Genomic DNA, 18,746 nt, shown 5'->3' with positions numbered 1-18,746 from the left:
GTGGTGAGCTAAGGTTTTAGTCTAAGTCTGATGGTAAAATCCAGGTGAGAACTCTGCCTGCTGAGCTACCATGGCCCACCGTTTATTCCTTTTTTTTTTAAATTAATTTTTTAATTTTTAAAAAATATAACAACAAACACAAACATTCTTAACATATGATCATTCCATTCTATATATATAATCAGTAATTCACAATATCATCACATAGTTGTATATTCATCATCATCATCAGTTCTTAGAACATTTGCATCATTTCAGAAAAAGAAATAAAAAGAAAACAGAAAAAAATACATGCATACTATACCCCTTACCCCTCCGTTTCATTGATCACTAGCATTTCAATCTACTAAATTTATTTTAACATTTGTTCCCCCTATTATTTATTTTTATTCTGTATGTTTTACTCATCTGTCGATAAGGTAGATAAAAGGAGCATCATACACAAGGTTTTCACAATCACACAGTCACATTGCAAAAACTGTATCATTATATAATCATCTTCAAGAAACATGGATGTTGGAACAAAGCTCTAGATTTTCAGGCAGTTCCACCCAGCCTCTCCATTACATCTTAACTAACAAGATTATAGCTATTTCATGTGTAAGAATAACCTCCAGGATAACCTCTCGACTCTGTTTGGAATCTCTCAGCCACTGACAGTTTATTTTGTCTCATTTCTCTCTTCCCTCTTTTGATAGAGAAGATTTTCTCAATCCTTTGATGCTGAGTCCCAGCTCATGCTAGGATTTCTGTCTCATGTTGCCAGGAAGGTCCACACCCCTGGGAATCATGTCCCATGTAGAGAGGGGGGGAGGGCAGTGAGTTTGCTTGTCGGGTTGACTGAGAGAGAGAGGCCACATCTCAACAACAAAAGAGGTTCTCTTGGGGGTGACTCTTAGGCCTAATTTTAAGTAGGCTTAGCCTATCCTTTGTGGGGTTAAGTTTCATATGAACAAGCCCCAAGACTGGGGGCTTAGCCTACTGCTTTGATTGTCCCCACTACTTGTAAGAATATCAAGAATTCTCCACTTGGGGAAGTTGAATTTTCCCCCTTTCTCACCATTCCCCCAAGGGGACTTCGCAAATACTTTTTTATTCAGTGTTCAAATCACTCTGGGATTTATTGGGGCATCACTCTGGATAAACCTACAAAATCTTATGCCCTACTCAAGGTTCCATGTACTTAGGTGTTCAATTAAGCTGTCCATATAAGTTATATTAGGAACTGCAGTAGTCAAAATACAAATTTTGTACTAAATAAACATTTTTTGCTTTAGTCTCACACATAAGTTTAAAGTTTTAAAATATTAATTACTATCTATTTTCAATACCCTGCAGTATGGATATTCCTTTGTTCTTCCTCATGCAAAAACATTTTTAAATGTGTACATTTAGTCACTATCATTATACACTGTAGACATTCCTAGATTTTACCATCTCAGTCTTTATTGTCTGTCTTTCTTTCTGATTTCGTTTGTGTCCCCAGCCCTCCTCCCTCTATCATTCTCACATTCAGCTTCATTCAGTGTTCTAAAATTAATGTATTACAGTTAGGTAGTATTGCGCTATCCATTATTTTATTTATTTATTTTTCTATAGCCATTCGAATGGGGGTGAAGTGGGAGATCCATCCACTTTTTTTTGGAAAACACTTAGATGACAGGATTAGGGTTGCAGGGCAAGTTCCATGAATTTTTTAAATTCTCACCAAATGCCCTTCATTTATTTGTTCTGGCAGCCATTCACCAAATAATTATTGAGCATGTACTGTTTGTTGGATTCACTATTGAATGAGCTAGGAAACACCATCTTCTACTATCTGAGGAGTAAGATTATTAAACAAGAAATATTGTAATAACAGGATATGTGTTCCTGAAAAGACAGTATTTGCTGTGTGATATCTTGACTAGAGCTCAGCTGTGGTAACTAATGAGGGTCACACGCCCTGCATTATTAGATCGGGTCCCTGTGCTTATAAGTGACAAAAGCCTGCCTCCAGCTGGCTTAGACATATTGAGAGTTTAGTAAAGAACTGGAGTTCTTTGGAAGGCTAGAGGTATCTCTCTGAAATTCTTAAATTTTTCTTGATTGCAGAACATTTCAGCAGGAACCCTTACACTGGAATCCAGAGACCCCCAAGTAGTCTAAGGATATAATTCAGGAGTTTGTGAACTCATATCTTTTCCCCCTAACTTCTAATTGAAATTTAGAATTATTTCCTCATATAAATGTAGAAAGCAAAACAAGTGTTAATAATACTGATATCTGGTCACCAGTAAAAATCAGTTATTTTCATAACACATTATAGTTGTAGATGTTGCAAAGTATTGCTTCATGTATCACTACTTCAGAATTTTAGAAAGCCATATTAGACCTGCTGTGAGATCTTGTTATTGAGTGGGTTAATATGGAAGCACATATATTACATCACAGTTGTGTTAAATATTTTGATAATTGGATTTCCATATAGTTGTTTTCCTTGTAATTTGATTATTTATCTTTTGCATTAAAAAATACTCTGTGAAAGGGACTGCAGCACCTGCAGAGCTGCCACAGTGCTTGGTTGGGGGTAGGGATCTGGGCTGTGGTGGCCATGAAGGGGCTGTGGGCATGTCTCTGCACAGGGACCATGAGTGGCTGCTGGTAGGATGGCTGCAGTGGCTGGGAGAACTACACTGGTTGCAGGGTGGTGAGGCTGACTGCTCATGCTGTTGATGACAGGCATGCTCTGGGCCTAGGTGGAGGCCAGATTTGGAGAGGAAGGGACAGTCATCAACCTGACCTCCCTCCACCTCTGTTGCCTCCCCAGAGCTCTAGGGAGTGACATCCTTGTCTCCTGGAGCCCAGGGGTTGGGGGAAGGGGCAGTTAAGAAACAGCCCTGCACTAAGAAGCACACCCCGCTTGGACCAGCTTGAATCAACTCACCACTAACTTATTAACTGACTCTGGCAAGTCCCTCTCTGTCTCTGAACCTCTAGTTCCTTATCTGGGTGGCGGGAGAGGGGTAGGGATTGGGGAATGGGGGAACATTGACTACCTCAGAGGTTGTCAAAGTGGGTTCCCTGGAGCCTTGGGGTTCTATAGGCAGAGCTCCCTGCTTCCCTCTCAGGAGCACTCTGTCTTAAATATTGAGCGTCTCAATAATAGTTCCCACAAATAAAGGGTTTCTGGGCTTTTAAAAAACAAAAAACCTAAAATACTTTAATCCCACTTATGCTGCTGTTTTTCACATAGTCTTTTTTTTTTTTTTCGCATGGGCAGGAACTGGGAATCGAACCTGGGCCTCCGGCATGGCAGGTGAAAACTCTGCCTGCTGAGCCACTGTGGCCCACCCTTCACATAGACTTTTGCTTTTGAAGGTGCTATATTGATTAGTTAAAAAAAAGAAAATCTGTGAAAGGACCTAAATACAAAGGGGCTCATGGTACAGAAAAGGTTAGGAGCTTTAGTTTAAAGGTTGATTTTCTTCTGAGACAGTGCCACCCCTATGTCCTTAGTTCCCCTGTTTGTTCCCACCAGGCAGTTCTTTCCCTCCACTCTTCCTTTTATTTGTTCAAGTTCTGCCTGCAAATACTCACCTCTAGCCACTGCAACTCCTCTCAAAATCCAAGGAGTTGATACTCTTGCAAGCAGTGCAGACAACCAATTCAATAGGTTGAGCCCTCAATCTTGGGGCTCGCTCCTATGAAGCTTGTTCTTGCAAAGGAGAGGCTCAGCCTACTGCTAGTTAGGCCTAAGAGTTACCCCCGGAGAGCCTCTTTTGTTGCTCAAATGTGACCTCTCTAAGCCAGTTTGGCAGGTGAACTCACTGTCCTCTCCCCTGTGTGAGTCATGACTCCCAGGGGTATAAATCACCCTGGCAATGTGGGACCTGACTCCTGAGGATGAGCCGGGATCTGGCATCATGGGAATGAGAAAGCTGTTTTGACAAGAAGGGGGAAGAGAAAAATAAGACAAAGTCTCTGTGGCTGAGAGATTTTAAACAGTCGGGAGGTTATTTTTATGCATTATATAGATATCTCTTTTTAGTGTATGGTGTATTGGAGTGGCTAGAGGAAAGTACCTGAAACTGCTGAACTGTGTTCCAGTAGCTTTGATTGAAGACGATTGTATAATGATACAGCTTTTACAATGTGACTGTGTGATTGTGAAAACCTTGTGTCTGATGCTCCTTTTATCCAGGCAGTGGACAGATGAGTAAAGAAAAATGAGGTTAATAAATAAATAATAGGGGGAAATAAAGGGTAAAAATTGGGTAGATTGAAATACTATTTGTCAGTGAAAGGGAGGGATAAGGGATATGGGATATACGAGTTCTTTTTTTTTTTGTTCTTCTTTTTCTGGAGTAATGCAAATGTTCTAAAAATGATCATGGTGAAGAATACACAACTATGTGATGATATTATGAGCAATTGATTATATAATATGGTTGAACTGTATGTGTTGGCTATTTCTCAATAAAAATATTTAAAAAAAAATCCAAGGAGTTCCATTTGTTTAATTCTTAGTAAATGCCAATACTTTTCTTCTTTCTGCACCCTCGTTTTAGTTAGAGCAGAATGGGGGAGGGTAGAGGGTACATGGGAAACCAACCTGTCTAAATATTTTGCATTCATTTTTTTTATCTTAAGTTTTCTTTCTTTTTTTTTATGACTTCTATTTTATTTTTTTTAATAACAGTTTTATTGAGATACAGCTCCCATCCTATGGGGAGGGTGGTTTTATTGAGGTGTATTCATATGCCATCTGAAATATACAATCACTGCCTCACAGTATCATCACATAGTTGTGCATACATCCCCATGGTCAATTTTGGAACATTTTCATTACTCCAGAAAGGAAATAAAAATAAAAAATAAAACCCCAAATCCTCCCATATCCCTTATCTTCCCCCTCCCCTCCGCCATTAACCCATAGTATTGGTGTGGTACATTTGTTAACTGTTAATGAAAGAATATTAAAATATTACTGTTAACCATAGTCCATAGTTTGCAGTAGGTACCTTTCCCCCATATTTTGCATTCATTTTTAAAGTATCCATGTCAGGAAGGATATAACAAATGTGAAAACTGGAAAAATGTCTGTAGATGAGCATTAGCACAAACTTTCTCTAAATTGTTTTGAAATAAATACCAATATTATTGTTTTCCCTAGCACATACCTTCTTTTTTATTAATTTAAAATTAAAAAAAAAGACAACAAACTCAAACTTTTTTTTTTGGTTCAAGAACGGAATTTATTGGTTTACTCTTTTTTTTTCAATTGGGAAATGTGTTTATTAACATTCAAACTCCCCTCATACAAGGCCAATAAAAATTCTTAGCATTCTGATTATACACAAATCTATATTGGCTATATAGTTACAATGATGTCTAATATAATTTTATTTTTCATAATGCATTATTAAAATACATCAGTAATTCTGTTAAACATAAGCACTTATTTTCAAATCCAATACTTGAAATAAACAATTTTCTTCTGTACATAGTTTAGCAGGGCTAAGAAGCATAAGATGCTCTTTATTAAGAGGTGTATGATTTGAGTATCAACAGTTGCTAAAGTTTGTTATTTTTATGCAGCGTTCTTTTTGCTTTGATTGCATAAAACCTTTAAAAATACTGAAATTCAGTAAGTTAAGTTCAGGAACCTATTACTTTAGCTGCCAAATCAAATTCATACATGACACTACAGTATTAAAACCTTAAAAAAATTGAAACTTGCACAAGTATAGACCATTCTATCAGGATAAGACCATTTGGGAATAGGAAGAAAAGACAACTTTAAGTGTATATATTTTTCTTTATGCTGCTGATAGGAGGAAAAAAGCATTATAATAGTACCTTACTGCTCTCACTAATAGTGGTAATTAGGGAATATGCCAGGAAAATAGATATTATTCAACTCAACCAACTGTGTAATTTTACGGAGGTGGCAGTTGGCTTAGCTCATGCTAGGTGGCAGCAGCATAGCCTTGTATGGTAAAACAAAACACTGGCATACTGTGACCTAAGTCTGCAAGCTTTACTAAGGAATTTTTTTTAACCTTTTGACTATTTATTTCACTCCAAAAAGAGAGTTGATTTTGATGCTTGAGGTATAGCACCTTTCTGTTATTTATTAAAAATGAAGTACACTCCAGCAGATAAATACTGGATCAAAAAATCTGTTTCAGTCATTTGATTAAACTATAAAATACCAAATAATTCTACAGAAATCTCTGAAGGGAGCAAAACAAAATCAAGTTATACACATAAATAAGCATTTTTTAAAATTCGTTTTTTATTTATGATACATAACCACATACAAACACAAACATTCTTATTGTTATATAATCAGTAACTCACACTATCATCACATAGTTGCATATTCATCATCATGATTATTTTTTAGAACATTTGCATCAATTCAGAAAAAAATAAAAATAAAACAGAAAAAATTCATACATACCATATCCCTTCCCTCCCTTTCATTGATCACTAGCATTTCAGTCTCCTGAATTTATTTTAACATTTGTTCCCCGTATTATTTATTTTTAAGCCATATATTTTACTCATCTGTTGTTAAGTTAGATAAAAGCATCAGACACAAGGTTTTCACAATCACACAGTCACATTGTGAAAGCTATATCATTATACAATCATCTTCAAGAAACATGGCTACTGGAACACAACTCTACATTTTCAGGCAGTTCCTTCCAGTCTCTCCATTATATCTTGACTAACAAGGTAATATCTATTTAATGCATAAGAATAACCTCCAGGATAACCTCTCGGCTCTGTTTGGAATCTCTCAGCCATTGACACTTTTTTTTGTCTCATTTCGCTCTTCCCCCTTTTGGTTGAGAAGGTTTTCTCAATCCCTTGATGCTGAATCCCAGCTCATTCTAGGATTTCTGTCCCATGTTGCCAGGAAGGTCCATACCCCTGGGAGTCATGTCTCACATAGACAGGGGGAGGGTGGTGAATTTGCTTGTGTTGGCTGGAGAGAGAGGCCACATCTGAGCAACAAAAGTGGTTCTCTTGGGTGTGACTCTTAGGCCTAATTTTAAGTAGGCTTGACCTATCCTTTGTGGGGTCAAGCTTCACATGAACAAACCCCAAGATTGGGGACTCAGCCTGTTGCTTTGGTTGTCCCCACTGCTTGTGAGAATATCAAGAATTCTCCTATTGGGGAAGTTGAATTTTCCCCCTTTACATATCTTCTTAATAAATGTTTATTATTTAGATTTCCTTTTCTTTCTAAATAGGAATCACGTTGTTGATGTCAGTGTTGCTGTCAGTACTCCTATGGGACTCATCACTCCTATTGTATTTAATGCACATATAAAAGGACTAGAAACTATTGCGAAAGATGTTGTTTCTTTAGCAACCAAAGCTCGAGAAGGTAAACTGCAGCCACATGAATTCCAGGTAGAGTATTGAATACATACCTCATGAAAGGCATAATGCTTTTATTGCATTTTCTACCTCTGATTTTTCCATATATTCTCACTAATACAAGGTCCTCAAAATTGAATAACATGGCAAAAGCTGAAATAAGACATTTTCTAACGAGTGCATAAGAGACAGCACAGTTGACTTTTGTTCACATTGTAATGGTTGTATATTTTTGACAAAATGTATTTCAGGCCTTCTTAAAACAAATTAAAGCTTATCGTATAGTCTTTTTACAGAACATTTGTCATTTTTTTTTGATATATATGATAAGCAGTTAATATCTTGTTTTAATTTTCTACATCTTTTTTCCTCTAGGGTGGCACTTTTACAATCTCCAATTTAGGAATGTTTGGAATTAAGAATTTCTCTGCTATTATTAACCCACCTCAAGCATGTATTTTGGCAATTGGTGCTTCAGAGGATAGACTAGTTCCAGCAGATAATGAAAAAGGGTGAGTGCCAAATGGGGAGGGGAGGTGTAAGCTCATTTTTATTTTATCTTTTGCATCTCTGTTTTACAGACAGTTATTAGCATGGTATATTGGAGCTTCCAGTTGTTAGATATAAATATAGAAAAAAGGTTTTCGGGGCAGCAACTTTTCTTATTTTGCTAATTGCTGTTAATCCTATTTAGATGGGAAGCCGTATATATTCTGGGAGTCAGCCCACTTTTTTCTTAAACAACCAGAGAGTAAATATTTTAGTCTTTATGGGCCATATAGTCTCTGTTCCAGATATTCAGCTTTACCATTGTAGTGTGAAAGCAGGCATAACTACATAAATGAAAGGGCATGGCTGAATTCCAGTAAACTTTTATAAAAACAGGAAGAGGTCTAGATTTGGCTATTGGGCCATAGTTTGCTGACCCATGCATCAGTCTTTTTCTTTAAGTTGTTAATTCGAGCTTGAAGTTTGGGGACATCAAGAGTAAGCAGAAAGTAATGTTACCTGGTTGGGATTATAAGGTTGGAGTGAGCATTTGAGTTGGTTACTGGCTAAAATCTAGTGACTGCTTTCGGAGTGCCTAATAATATTTTTATCTTTTTCTAGATTTGATGTGGCTAGCATGATGTCTGTTACACTCAGTTGTGATCATCGGGTTGTAGATGGAGCAGTTGGAGCACAGTGGCTTGCTGAGTTTAGAAAATACCTTGAAAAGCCTATTACCATGTTGTTATAATTAACTCAAGAATTTCTAGACTCTTCTCATCCTATCATTCTTATCAAGATATTTATGTTATTAAACGTGGTTCTTTTTATTTTAAAGTTAACCAATTATTTTTATTATTGAGTCTGTCCAGATAAGTTATTTGTAATGGACATTACTGAATTTTTTTTTAATGCCAAATATCGTGCACATTTAATAATTAAATACCAGATTTTAAGCTCTGTGTTCCTTATCACAGGTCATGTGGTCTAGCCCTTTGGTGATAATACTTCCATTAGGAAATATAGTAGAGGCAGAATTATGGTTCCCTGTTGAGACAGATACATAAAAGCAGCCTGGATGAAACCTTGAAGCTCTATATACTGGATTTGAGAAAAAGAGAAGTCAGGAAAATTGTTCTTTTAGAAAAAGGGTCTGAATTGAAGATTTAATTTGGAATTTAACCCCAGTTTAAATATTTCTATACATGATTTATCATAGATGGGAAGGATAGAGAACTGCAAGGATTAAGTGAAACTTAAACAGTCAACATTTTCTTAGACCTCTTTGACCATGTTATTTTTCTATGAATCCCCAAAATATTTCCTCTCCTCTTGAGTTGAATATATAATAATATATAAACCAGTTGCTTTGTATAAATGAGAATTTGAGTGGGTATGTATTTAAATTGCTTAAATGTGTAGAATTATCTTTACTAAGAGTAGAATTCTGTCTTTACCTCCAAATAAAATGCTTGTAGAATTTAACAGAAAGAAACTGAAAGAATCCTTACTCCAAGAGTAACTGATGGTTACTTCCAAATGAATTTAACAGAATTTATTGCTTGGATGGGTGTATATATATAAAATGGTTACCAAGAGTTGGATATATACCAAAATCCATTTATTACTAAGTCCCATTTGAAATAATAGGGGAAGATATGTATTACTGAACAGTGTGAAGTGCTAAAAGACCATGCCCAAAACAAAGCAGTAATTTCTACTTGAATAAATAGAAAAAAAGGTAAGTGAAAACTGTTAACTATGTACAAAAAAATTGTGACTTTCTACCCCAGGGTTGTCTCATGTAAAATAAGAAAGGTAGTAGAGAGAAAAATGTTTTAGGTTTAAACAGCTTAAATACTTTTATCTCTTTTATTGTGATCTGCCTTTCTTTTGCTGGGAGGTGGAGATGATGTGTAGGATGATAATAATTGGGAACATTAAATACAATTCCAGACTTTTTTTTCAAACTGATGTGTTTTAATATATTTTTGGATTTGTTTATGACTAAAATAAATTTGACCAGTGCTTCCTTGTGTATGTAATATTTGGTGGAGCTAGAGCCTGAAATTTAAGTCTTTCAGTGTTGAATCTATTTCTAAAGTTTATTTACATGATGCATGGGTGCAAGTAACACTCCATATATTCCATAAATATTCAGTTTGTTGTATTATTATGAAAACAATTGAATAAATCTGATTTTTCAGTAATTAGTTACTTTAACATGAACTGATGTAGAAGAAGTAGCTTATCACAAGGGAGCCAAATCTGGTTCAAACATAAGTAAGACATTTCAAAGATAACTCATTCTTTGCTAATGCTTATGGCTCTCTTGTTCCCTTGAAAGAAAAATAAAAACAATTGCCTTTTTATAAATATTGTTCTGAGTTAAAAATTAATCTGAGCTCTAATGAGAACTGGATTCAGTCTTTCCTTTACAAGGGCTGGAAAGAAACAAGGTTAGAAATAGTGTTTGGGGTTCAAATTAGATTGTTTAAATATTAAAGTAAATGATATTTTCTCAATATGTCTGGTCTAATTTTTGATCTGTTGGTAATTATTTTTCACATTAAATGATTAAGATCCAGGGGCAGCTATAGGTAAGCTTTTAATGCATATTGGCCTCAATATAGATATAATTTCAGCTCAAGAACTGGTATAAGGACCGAATTTTGGAGGACATAGTCTAACACTTGAAGTTCAAGGAGTTCCTAAAGAACCCATGTTAGAGTATGACACATTTTAGCAAGATGAAAGTGCAGTCTGGCTCTATTAGACACTTTATTCCTAAGCTGCAGTTTATGGGTATGAAGTTATGGTATCCCAGTACATGGTCTCCAAAAGGAGTTGACTACCATGAGAGATGATAGGAATGTGCTGCAAAGGAATAGTCATCACCTAATAATACAGAAGCCCGGGAATACTTGGGGAAATCAGTCCCTTTTAATGATTGCTTTAAAATAAACTTTATAGAAAAATCTAGTCCCTAAATCAAGGATGCTGTTAATGTCCATCTCAGTTTTCCAATTCTGAGGAAAAAAATCTTGTTAAGATTCAAATTTAAACCAGTTCACATTTCATTATTACTTAGTACCCTTCCTGGGTAAAGTTTTGCTTTTTGTAGGGAAGGGATATGTGGTGGTTTGGAGCTATGTACCCCAGAAAAACATGTTCTCAAACTTAACCCATTCCTGTGGGTGTGAGCCCTTGTAAATATAACGTTTTGATGGGGTAACCTCAGCTATGGTATGCCCAGGATGGGTTGTAAGCTAATGATTACTAAAGTCCTTATAGGGAAGGTCACAGAAAAAGCACAGAGGTAGCAGCCAAAATGAAGCTGAAAGTCAATAGAACCTTGAAGAGAAAGGAGAGGCTGCTGTGTGCATTGCCATCTTTAAGAAAGATCGCCTTGATGACACCTTGATTTGGACTTCTAGCCTCAAAACCATGAACCAATAAATTCCCATTGTTTAAGGCAACCCATTGCATGGTACTTGCTTTAGCAACAAGGAAAGTACAACAGGAGTTGAGAGGTATTTTTATGACTATAAAATTCACTGAAGTAATATGGTGAAAATATTTTGGAGAATAACTAGAAAGTAAATATAACATGTTACTTGTTAGATCTTGGTATGTATTTTATTAATGAGTACACAAATAGGTAGATACTGACATGAATAACACCAAGTGCTGAGAGTGCAAGAGTAGAGGTTCAAACCTCTCCATGTGGATAGGTTTTGGCTATTATTTTGTAGAAGAAAAAAAGACTAGTGCATTCATAATATGCTATTAGTAGGATTCAAATCCAGGCCAGGTTGAGTAAAATTATATTTGCTTTTAAATGTAACATCAGTTATTTTTATAACATACAATATTACTTTCCAAACTTCATAAGCTTTTAAATTAACAAGGTCTTTAAAACTAATACATACAAAGAAACTTGTATGTAGAAAAGAAAAGTTTGATGTGGCACATTGCTTGCTTGGATCTGAATTGAAAAGCTGGTATCCTTGTATTGAACAAATCATTTGACAACTTAAAGAGGTGAATGGGAGTTGAAAGTACTTCACTGCTGTAGATCATTTTCTTAGGAGAAAGGCATTTGTTTCAGTCAGCTCCTTTTTCTGATTCATCTTAGAGATGGATATATTTTGCATCTTATATGGAGTAACCACCAATTGTTACTGTATCTTTGTATTCAATTTGAAGATAAATCCAAATCTGGCATTAAAAACTGTGGCTGGGTAGATTGGACTCCAGGCAGAGCTGTTTTATAGATGTACAGAGATTCCAGAAAGTATGGGTTTGCGTATATTACATTGGCCCTGTATCTTTATTGCTGTAGGAAATAGTCACTACTACAGCCCATCCTGGTAATAAAAATTATTTTGCAGCCTGGGATTTTTATTTCTGATGCAAAAATTTACTAAAGACTTCAAAATAAATTTTTTTGAGTCTTCTCATTCTTGTGTTACTCAGAAACAAATTGATGCCAGTCTAATTCAGAGTAGGTAAAAAAAAAAAATACAACAGCTGAAGAGAAAAATCTCATTCCATTAAAAGGAATCCTTAGAAAATATGAAATTGGTGTTTATGATGAACTATAATAAAGACCCTGTAATTCATATGAAAACCCAAAACACAATGCCCTTGTCTTACACCAGTGGCATTGTGATGATCAGTGTAGCATTTTCTTTGATAAATTTTGCTGTGGTCATTTCAGTATTAACCAATTCTGGAAGATTCAGATGTAATCTATACTTTTCAGAGTCTTCGATCAATAAGTCATCCTAGGAATAATAAACCAAGAGTTTAAAGGTGGAAACGGAAAAATATTTCCTGGTTAAGATTTGTATGATGAGATTATACTCGGTTATTCACTGGTCTGCCATAAGAAAAGTATCCCACGCATTGCTATGAGACTTGTGAGAAATAATAAAACTGCTCTTGTAGGCCAGTGAGATTTTGAGGTGATTTGTTATTGTGACTTAATACATCAAAAGTTAACTGACATGCTCTATTAATGTATTAATATGCTGAATTTAAAAATTTAAAAAAGATTAAAAATGATAAAAAAGAAAGTTAATTGACATGGTACTTGAAGTAGTGCGCTGCCACCCTAAATTATGCACACTGGCTTTATGGCTAACTGGAAAGACAGTGACCTATGCTCTAGAGATAAAGCCTTTAGTAAAACTTTCTCAAATATTTGGAAGGCAAATAATGTACCTAGTTAATTTGTGACTTTAGGTGAAGAACTAGGAAAGTAGAATGTTGGTAGCAAGCAATGGTTGGCTGCATTTAACAAGTTACTATAAGTGATGTGCTTAGAAAAGAATTGCTGAGTTTGTAAGCAGAATAGAAAAGGAATCTAGAGTACTCAATTCCATTCCTAAAGGCTGCAAAAATGGGACTATTTTCATTTCCAACCAGTAAAAGATAAAATTAAAAAATTATTGATCAACAAAAGCTGATTAAGGCAGCCTAGACCAAAGGACTAAATCACAGTCCTTTACAAAAGCCCTTTGTTAAAATCTGACTGAATGGATTAAGGCCACCCTTCGTAAATCCTTTCATTTGGCTAAAATTTTAGCAATTAAGTCTAGAGAGACGGGTAAGTGTTAAAAATTAAACATTGTCTAAAAAGAATTGTACAGTATATCACTAATTGTAATCAAATAAATGCTACCAACCTGGGCTAAAAGAAACTGATTTCAAGATTTGAAACAACCTTAGGATTCTCCACATTCCATTTGCAAAAAACAGAAAACTGTTCAGTACCTAAAGATGGCAATGCTGTTCTCCAGTGCTGTTGCAGATATGGCCAAGGTGGATATTGGAAAAGTAGAAACTTCCCAAAGAATGGAGCCAAAAGTACAGAGAACAGTGGAACTTGGGGGCTAGTTAACCAATGAACCTTATCATGGGACCTAAGGAAGAATATACTCCACTTCCAGGAAATGGGCCCTACCAATGTCTGTCCACCAGGATTTCAAAATTACTGGCACTGAGTGATTATATACTTCAGATGATTTGTATGGTGTATGAATTTATCTCAGTATAATTGCATTAGAAAAATAATAGTCAAGAGAGAACTCTCCACAAGACTTTCTCGCTCCAGATTTTTGTAACCTCTCCCTTATCCCTTTGGGTGTCAGTGCTGTGCTATCCCTTGTAGTTTCTTTACACGCTACCCATACTTTGTTAATCTCTTTATTAAACTCTCCTTGAATTTTTAAGCAAATTACATAAAAGGTTGCGGTCACCAGTAACTACTGTGTGCCTGATTATTATTCCTGTTTCTGAATTGAGACTTTATTTTGGTTACCCTCTCCCCATTCTGCCTTTATGGTGGATGGGACTGGGGGAGTTGATAGCCTTGTAAATCTTTAGTCTGTGATTCAAAAGAAGCAGAATGCAGATTACTATGGCAAAATCCTGTACTTTGGAGTCTGATGCTGGGGTTGGGAGGTGTTTTCCTTAGGGAAAGAAGCAAATATCCATGACAGAGGGCTGACTGTGGTATATTGTAGGATTGTTCCCAATTATTTGCTCTTATATAAGAGGATTTTCCTGTCATGTGACTTAGTATGATTACCTGTAAGAAGGCTATACTTCTCAGCTCTATTGATGTAGGACTTGGCCAAGTGACTCAATTTGGCCAACAGAATGTGAGTAAAAATGATATATGCCATATTGAACAGAAATTTTAGGATCCACTGCATGGTTTCACCATTTCTATTTTCCCTTTGCCATGAGAATGGCAAATCTCAGATGGAAATCTCTCCTTCACCTTGATCTTCAAATGCACAACAATCATGGAGCAGAGTAGACCTAGCTGATCTATAACCTGAGGAAATTGTCACAAAAGTGAGTGCTTAGTGATACAAATTTACATTGTCTATTCAACTTACCTCAGATACACTAAGGTCACAGAGAGAGATTGAATCAATACCAGGTAGTTCAACTTTCAACTCAATTTTCAGAGGCTTTTCATTCTGATCCTTCACAATTTTTAATTCATAGGTTGGAATCTTCATCTCTTTCTGGATCTCAGTGCTGGAAATCTCCTGTATCAGACACCCTGTTTTGTCTGAAACTTGGTCCTTTGTCAGTAAAAGTTGAGGAAAGTGATCTGGATTGCTCATAGTACTATTACCTATCTGTTCAAGACCTATTTCTTTGTGGGGAAAAAAAAAAAGAGAAAATCACAAAATTAGTCAATAGCATAAGCAATATCAGACTGTGGTATATGTAAGGTTAGCCAAGATAGCAGATAAAGATGAAGCTAAATTAGTTTTGGATCTTAAGCCAAAAAAAATCTTAAACCAAGAAGTTTGTTTAAAAGTTTGCAGGAAGATCCAAAATATTTTAGGATATTCTGATATTTCAAATATCTAAATCTTTATATTTTTCTATCTTGAGTTTCTTATCCTTTAAAATCAAGACTCTTCTTACTTGCAAAGGTACACAGGATGCAAAAATATCTTAAACAGTTTACTTTTGCATTTACATTCAACTTACCCTTCCTCATTTTCTGTCTTAAATCTGGAAAGTCAGTTTGTATTCCCATCAGATTTTGTTTCATCCTTTGAATGCTTCCTTTTATTCTAAACTTAGTAATATGGTAGATGTGGGAGAGAGTGATTTGGAGTCGTTCCTCAATGCATTTCATAGCCATTTGTATCAGCTGGTCCCTTTTCTTCTGGTCCTTTTCTGCTGCCTGGAGAACATCAGGATTGTAGGCAACATCGATGACTGTGAAAACATCTGTGTGTTTAATTTGGAGGGTGTGAAATGAAGACAACTTGACCTGTTTTCATTAATGATATTATCAGGTAATATATTAAATCATAATCTTGATAAAACTAGAAAGTAAATTCCATTCCTGTATTTTTTCAAAGGCAATCACAATGGTTCTATATACATTATATTCCAATTAGGGCATCTCTTGGCATTTTTACATGGGTTAAAAACTTGTCATATTGCTAGAAAAACTTAACAAAAAGGCATTCAATTTGCATAAAGGTATACTAATATGTCATAAACTACATTATCACCAAATAAAATATTTTAACTTGAAGTGTCTTTTATCAAAATCTGGCCCATTGTTTTGCCAAAAAGATTTTTCAAATGTGCTTCCTCTCCCATAATTCTGCCTACCTGATGTCTCAGACATATCTTCTGGCCTGCCGATACTTAAAGGTACTGGATGAGTGTTTGATTGGGGAGCTGGAATTCTTTTCCACTGGCATAGGTTGATAAAAAGTATTTTTTCTCTTGGTTTCTAGAAAGCAAATAATTTTGCATATTTCAAAATGTAGTTTGTTATTTTAAAATAATATCCTAAAGGCAGCTCATCACAGAATTGTAAGAGGTAGAATTTTAGTCTCCAGGTTAGTCATTTCACATGTTAATTGCTTTGTTTGTTTATAAATAACAAACACACAAATGTTCTTGACGTGGTTACAATCAGTGGCTCACAATATCATCACATAGTTATGTATTCATCACCATGATCATCTTTTTTTTTTTTAAACATGGGCAGACACCGGGAATTGAACCTGGGTCCTCTGGCATGGCAATGATCATCTTTTTGAACATCTGCATCTCTCCAACAAGAGAAAAAAGAAAAAAGTCATGCATGCCATACCCCTTACCCCTCCCTCTCATTGACTGCTAGTATTTCAATCTACTCAATTTATTTTAACTTTTGTTCCCCTATTATTTATTTCTTATCCATATTTTTTGCTCATCTGTCCATACTGTAGATAAAATGAGTATCAGACACAAGATGTTAAAACTGTTTTTTTTTAATTAAAAAAAATTTTTTTAAACATAACATACAAACACAAACATTCCCATTTTTGGTATATAATCAATAACTCACAATATCACATAGTTGTATATTCATCACCATGATTTCTTAGAACATTTGCATCAATTCAGAAAAAGAAATAAAAAACTCATACATACCTCTTACTCCTCCCTCTCATTGAGTGCTAGTACTTCCATCTACCCAATATATTTTAGCCTTTGTTTCCCCTATTTTTTTCTATACTCCTTACCATTCCCTTTCATTGATCACTAGTATTTCAATCTACTCAATTTAACATTTGTTCCCCCTATTATTTATTTTTAATCCACATGGTTAAAGTTTTTTGATAAATTACACTCTTGCTTTCTTGATTTCCCAAAAGCTGCTGTCTTTTCACTAAGAATCCAGTAACTGAACCCAGAAAGGAACTCGGGTGGAGATGTGGTGAGGGAGGAGGGAATTGATCTAATCTAATAATTGTAGATTATTTCACTTGACCCTATCACATCACTTCTTAACTGCACCAACTAAACAGTTATCTTTATTTGAAAAAGCTCCAATTCCATGATTCTCCTTTAAATTATTACATTACTTTCTCTTTTCATTCTAGACCTCATTTGACATCTCCAAAATATAACAAGTATGAATACCACTCTTACTTCTCAACACAATCTTCCACACTACTTTTCATTTTCTAGAATGGCAGTTTCTCTTCAATTTTCTTGTGTTTATGTGGCAATAGCTAAGGGTATGCTATCCTCTGGTTATTCCAGAATCATTTTGTTCAGCACTTTCCCAGCCATGACACCAACTCTACACACCAGGATCTTCGTCTGTAGACACAGCTGTGGTTCTGGGGCAGCACAGAACTGTTTCCCCTCTTTCAGCTGCCATTTAATGAACTTGTCATAGCGCTCAGGGTCACTTTCAGCCAGATCATCTAGAAGGTTCCAGAATTGAGTAATTTGGGTAAACAGACCCTTTGAGGATGCGTCCATGATTAATGATGGTGAACAGGTCTCTTAAACCTGTGGAAAGACACGAGTTAAGGGGGAAAAAATCTGCGTGGGTAAGTCATTTCTACTTTGGGGGGAGGGAGGACAGGTATCAGCTACCTTAACATCTGTGTCTCAAAGATTGTGGCTTAGCGCTGCTATCTTTTCCTTATTTCCTATTCAGCACCCCTTCCTAATTCTCAAGTCATCAAAGATAAGGCCTTACCCCTATTTGGAATCTCACAAGCCTAGAGATGGGAGAGGAGACACTTTCAGTTTGGGTTTCTGGCTCTCTTCCTGTTCCAACACCTGTGTATCCTTAATTGCCGGCTCCCCAGTCCTGGAGTTGGCAGAGGTGCGTGTGGGGTGAGGTCCATTGGAAACTTCGGTATAGCTTAGTAGATAAAAGCATGGAATCTGGAGCCAGAAGGTTAAGCTTCTAATCTTAGCTCTATCACTAGATGGATGACCTTGAGCAGTTACACACACACACACATTATATATATATATATTATATATATAATATATATTATATATATAATATATATATTATATATATAATATATATTATATATATAATATATATATATAATATATATATAATATATATTATATATATATTAATATATATATATATTATTATATAAAATATATATATATATTTTGTTAATAATATATATTAGGTGATTCTCAAAATGAAGACGATAATAAAATGCCTATCTCAAGGAGTTACTTGCAGGATTGAGTAAACTAATATATATATATAGATTTACACTTGGTAAACGCTAAATGAAAGTAAAAATACCCTTTCTAGATCTTGGAATATCACGTCCCCCACTCCTACCCTATTTCCTTCCCTCCGCGTCCACTGGAGAGGAGTCCCATACCACCGACTGAGGCTTCGAATACTGTATGAGATAAGGCTAAATAGGAAACTTAACTTTGGGCAATCATTCCAGAGGCCGGTGAATCCACTTCCCTCGGATCCTTGACACACAGCGCGGCGCCTGTTACCAGGGTAACCAGGCTGGGCGCAACGCTTAATTGGGTCCGGGAAGCACCAGTCA

At 35.6% G+C, this 18,746-nt stretch overlaps 2 protein-coding genes across 3 annotated transcripts in view; one reads left to right on the top strand and one right to left on the bottom strand.

The window, feature by feature from the left end:
* The window catches only part of DLAT (dihydrolipoamide S-acetyltransferase), a 45,828-nt gene extending 35,437 nt beyond the window's left edge, over window positions 1-10,391 (top strand). The window contains exons 12-14 of the mRNA XM_077112924.1: window positions 7,248-7,410; window positions 7,753-7,889; window positions 8,488-10,391. Coding sequence (XP_076969039.1) covers window positions 7,248-7,410; window positions 7,753-7,889; window positions 8,488-8,617 — 430 coding nt within the window. The 3' untranslated portion in view covers window positions 8,618-10,391. The remainder of the gene's footprint in view (window positions 1-7,247; window positions 7,411-7,752; window positions 7,890-8,487) is intronic.
* Window positions 9,942-18,730, bottom strand: PIH1D2 (PIH1 domain containing 2). 2 transcript variants are annotated; one of them, XM_077112926.1, is made up of 6 exons: window positions 18,622-18,730; window positions 17,506-17,714; window positions 16,030-16,153; window positions 15,391-15,636; window positions 14,781-15,046; window positions 9,942-12,656 (listed from the first exon to the last, which is right to left on the bottom strand). In XM_077112926.1, exons 2-6 carry the CDS (start codon window positions 17,680-17,682, stop codon window positions 12,522-12,524), a joined length of 948 nt encoding a protein of 315 aa, XP_076969041.1. In that variant the 5' UTR covers window positions 17,683-17,714; window positions 18,622-18,730; the 3' UTR covers window positions 9,942-12,521. The 2 variants fall into 2 exon arrangements, with proteins under 2 accessions (XP_076969041.1, XP_076969042.1); XM_077112927.1 differs by having other exon boundaries at window positions 17,506-17,712; window positions 18,524-18,711.
* Window positions 18,731-18,746: the final 16 nt, after the last annotated feature.

This window comes from Tamandua tetradactyla, chromosome 8 (genome assembly GCF_023851605.1).
Source record: "Tamandua tetradactyla isolate mTamTet1 chromosome 8, mTamTet1.pri, whole genome shotgun sequence".
NCBI classification, from domain to species: Eukaryota; Metazoa; Chordata; class Mammalia; order Pilosa; family Myrmecophagidae; genus Tamandua; species Tamandua tetradactyla.
The sequence above is the reverse complement of the archived record's forward strand: the minus strand, read 5'-3'. Positions and strand labels throughout refer to the sequence as shown.

Excerpts from the sequence above, each read along its gene's own strand:
- PIH1D2 (XM_077112926.1), bottom strand. The coding sequence starts at position 17,682 with ATGGACGCATCCTCAAAGGGTCTGTTTACCCAAATTACTCAATTCTGG. Across the intron at positions 16,154-17,505 it reads GTCTACAGACGAAGATCCTG|AAACCAAGAGAAAAAATACT; the intron begins GTGTGTAGAGTT and ends TTTGCTTTCTAG. Across the intron at positions 12,657-14,780 it reads GTGACCTTAGTGTATCTGAG|GATGACTTATTGATCGAAGA; the intron begins GTAAGTTGAATA and ends TATTATTCCTAG.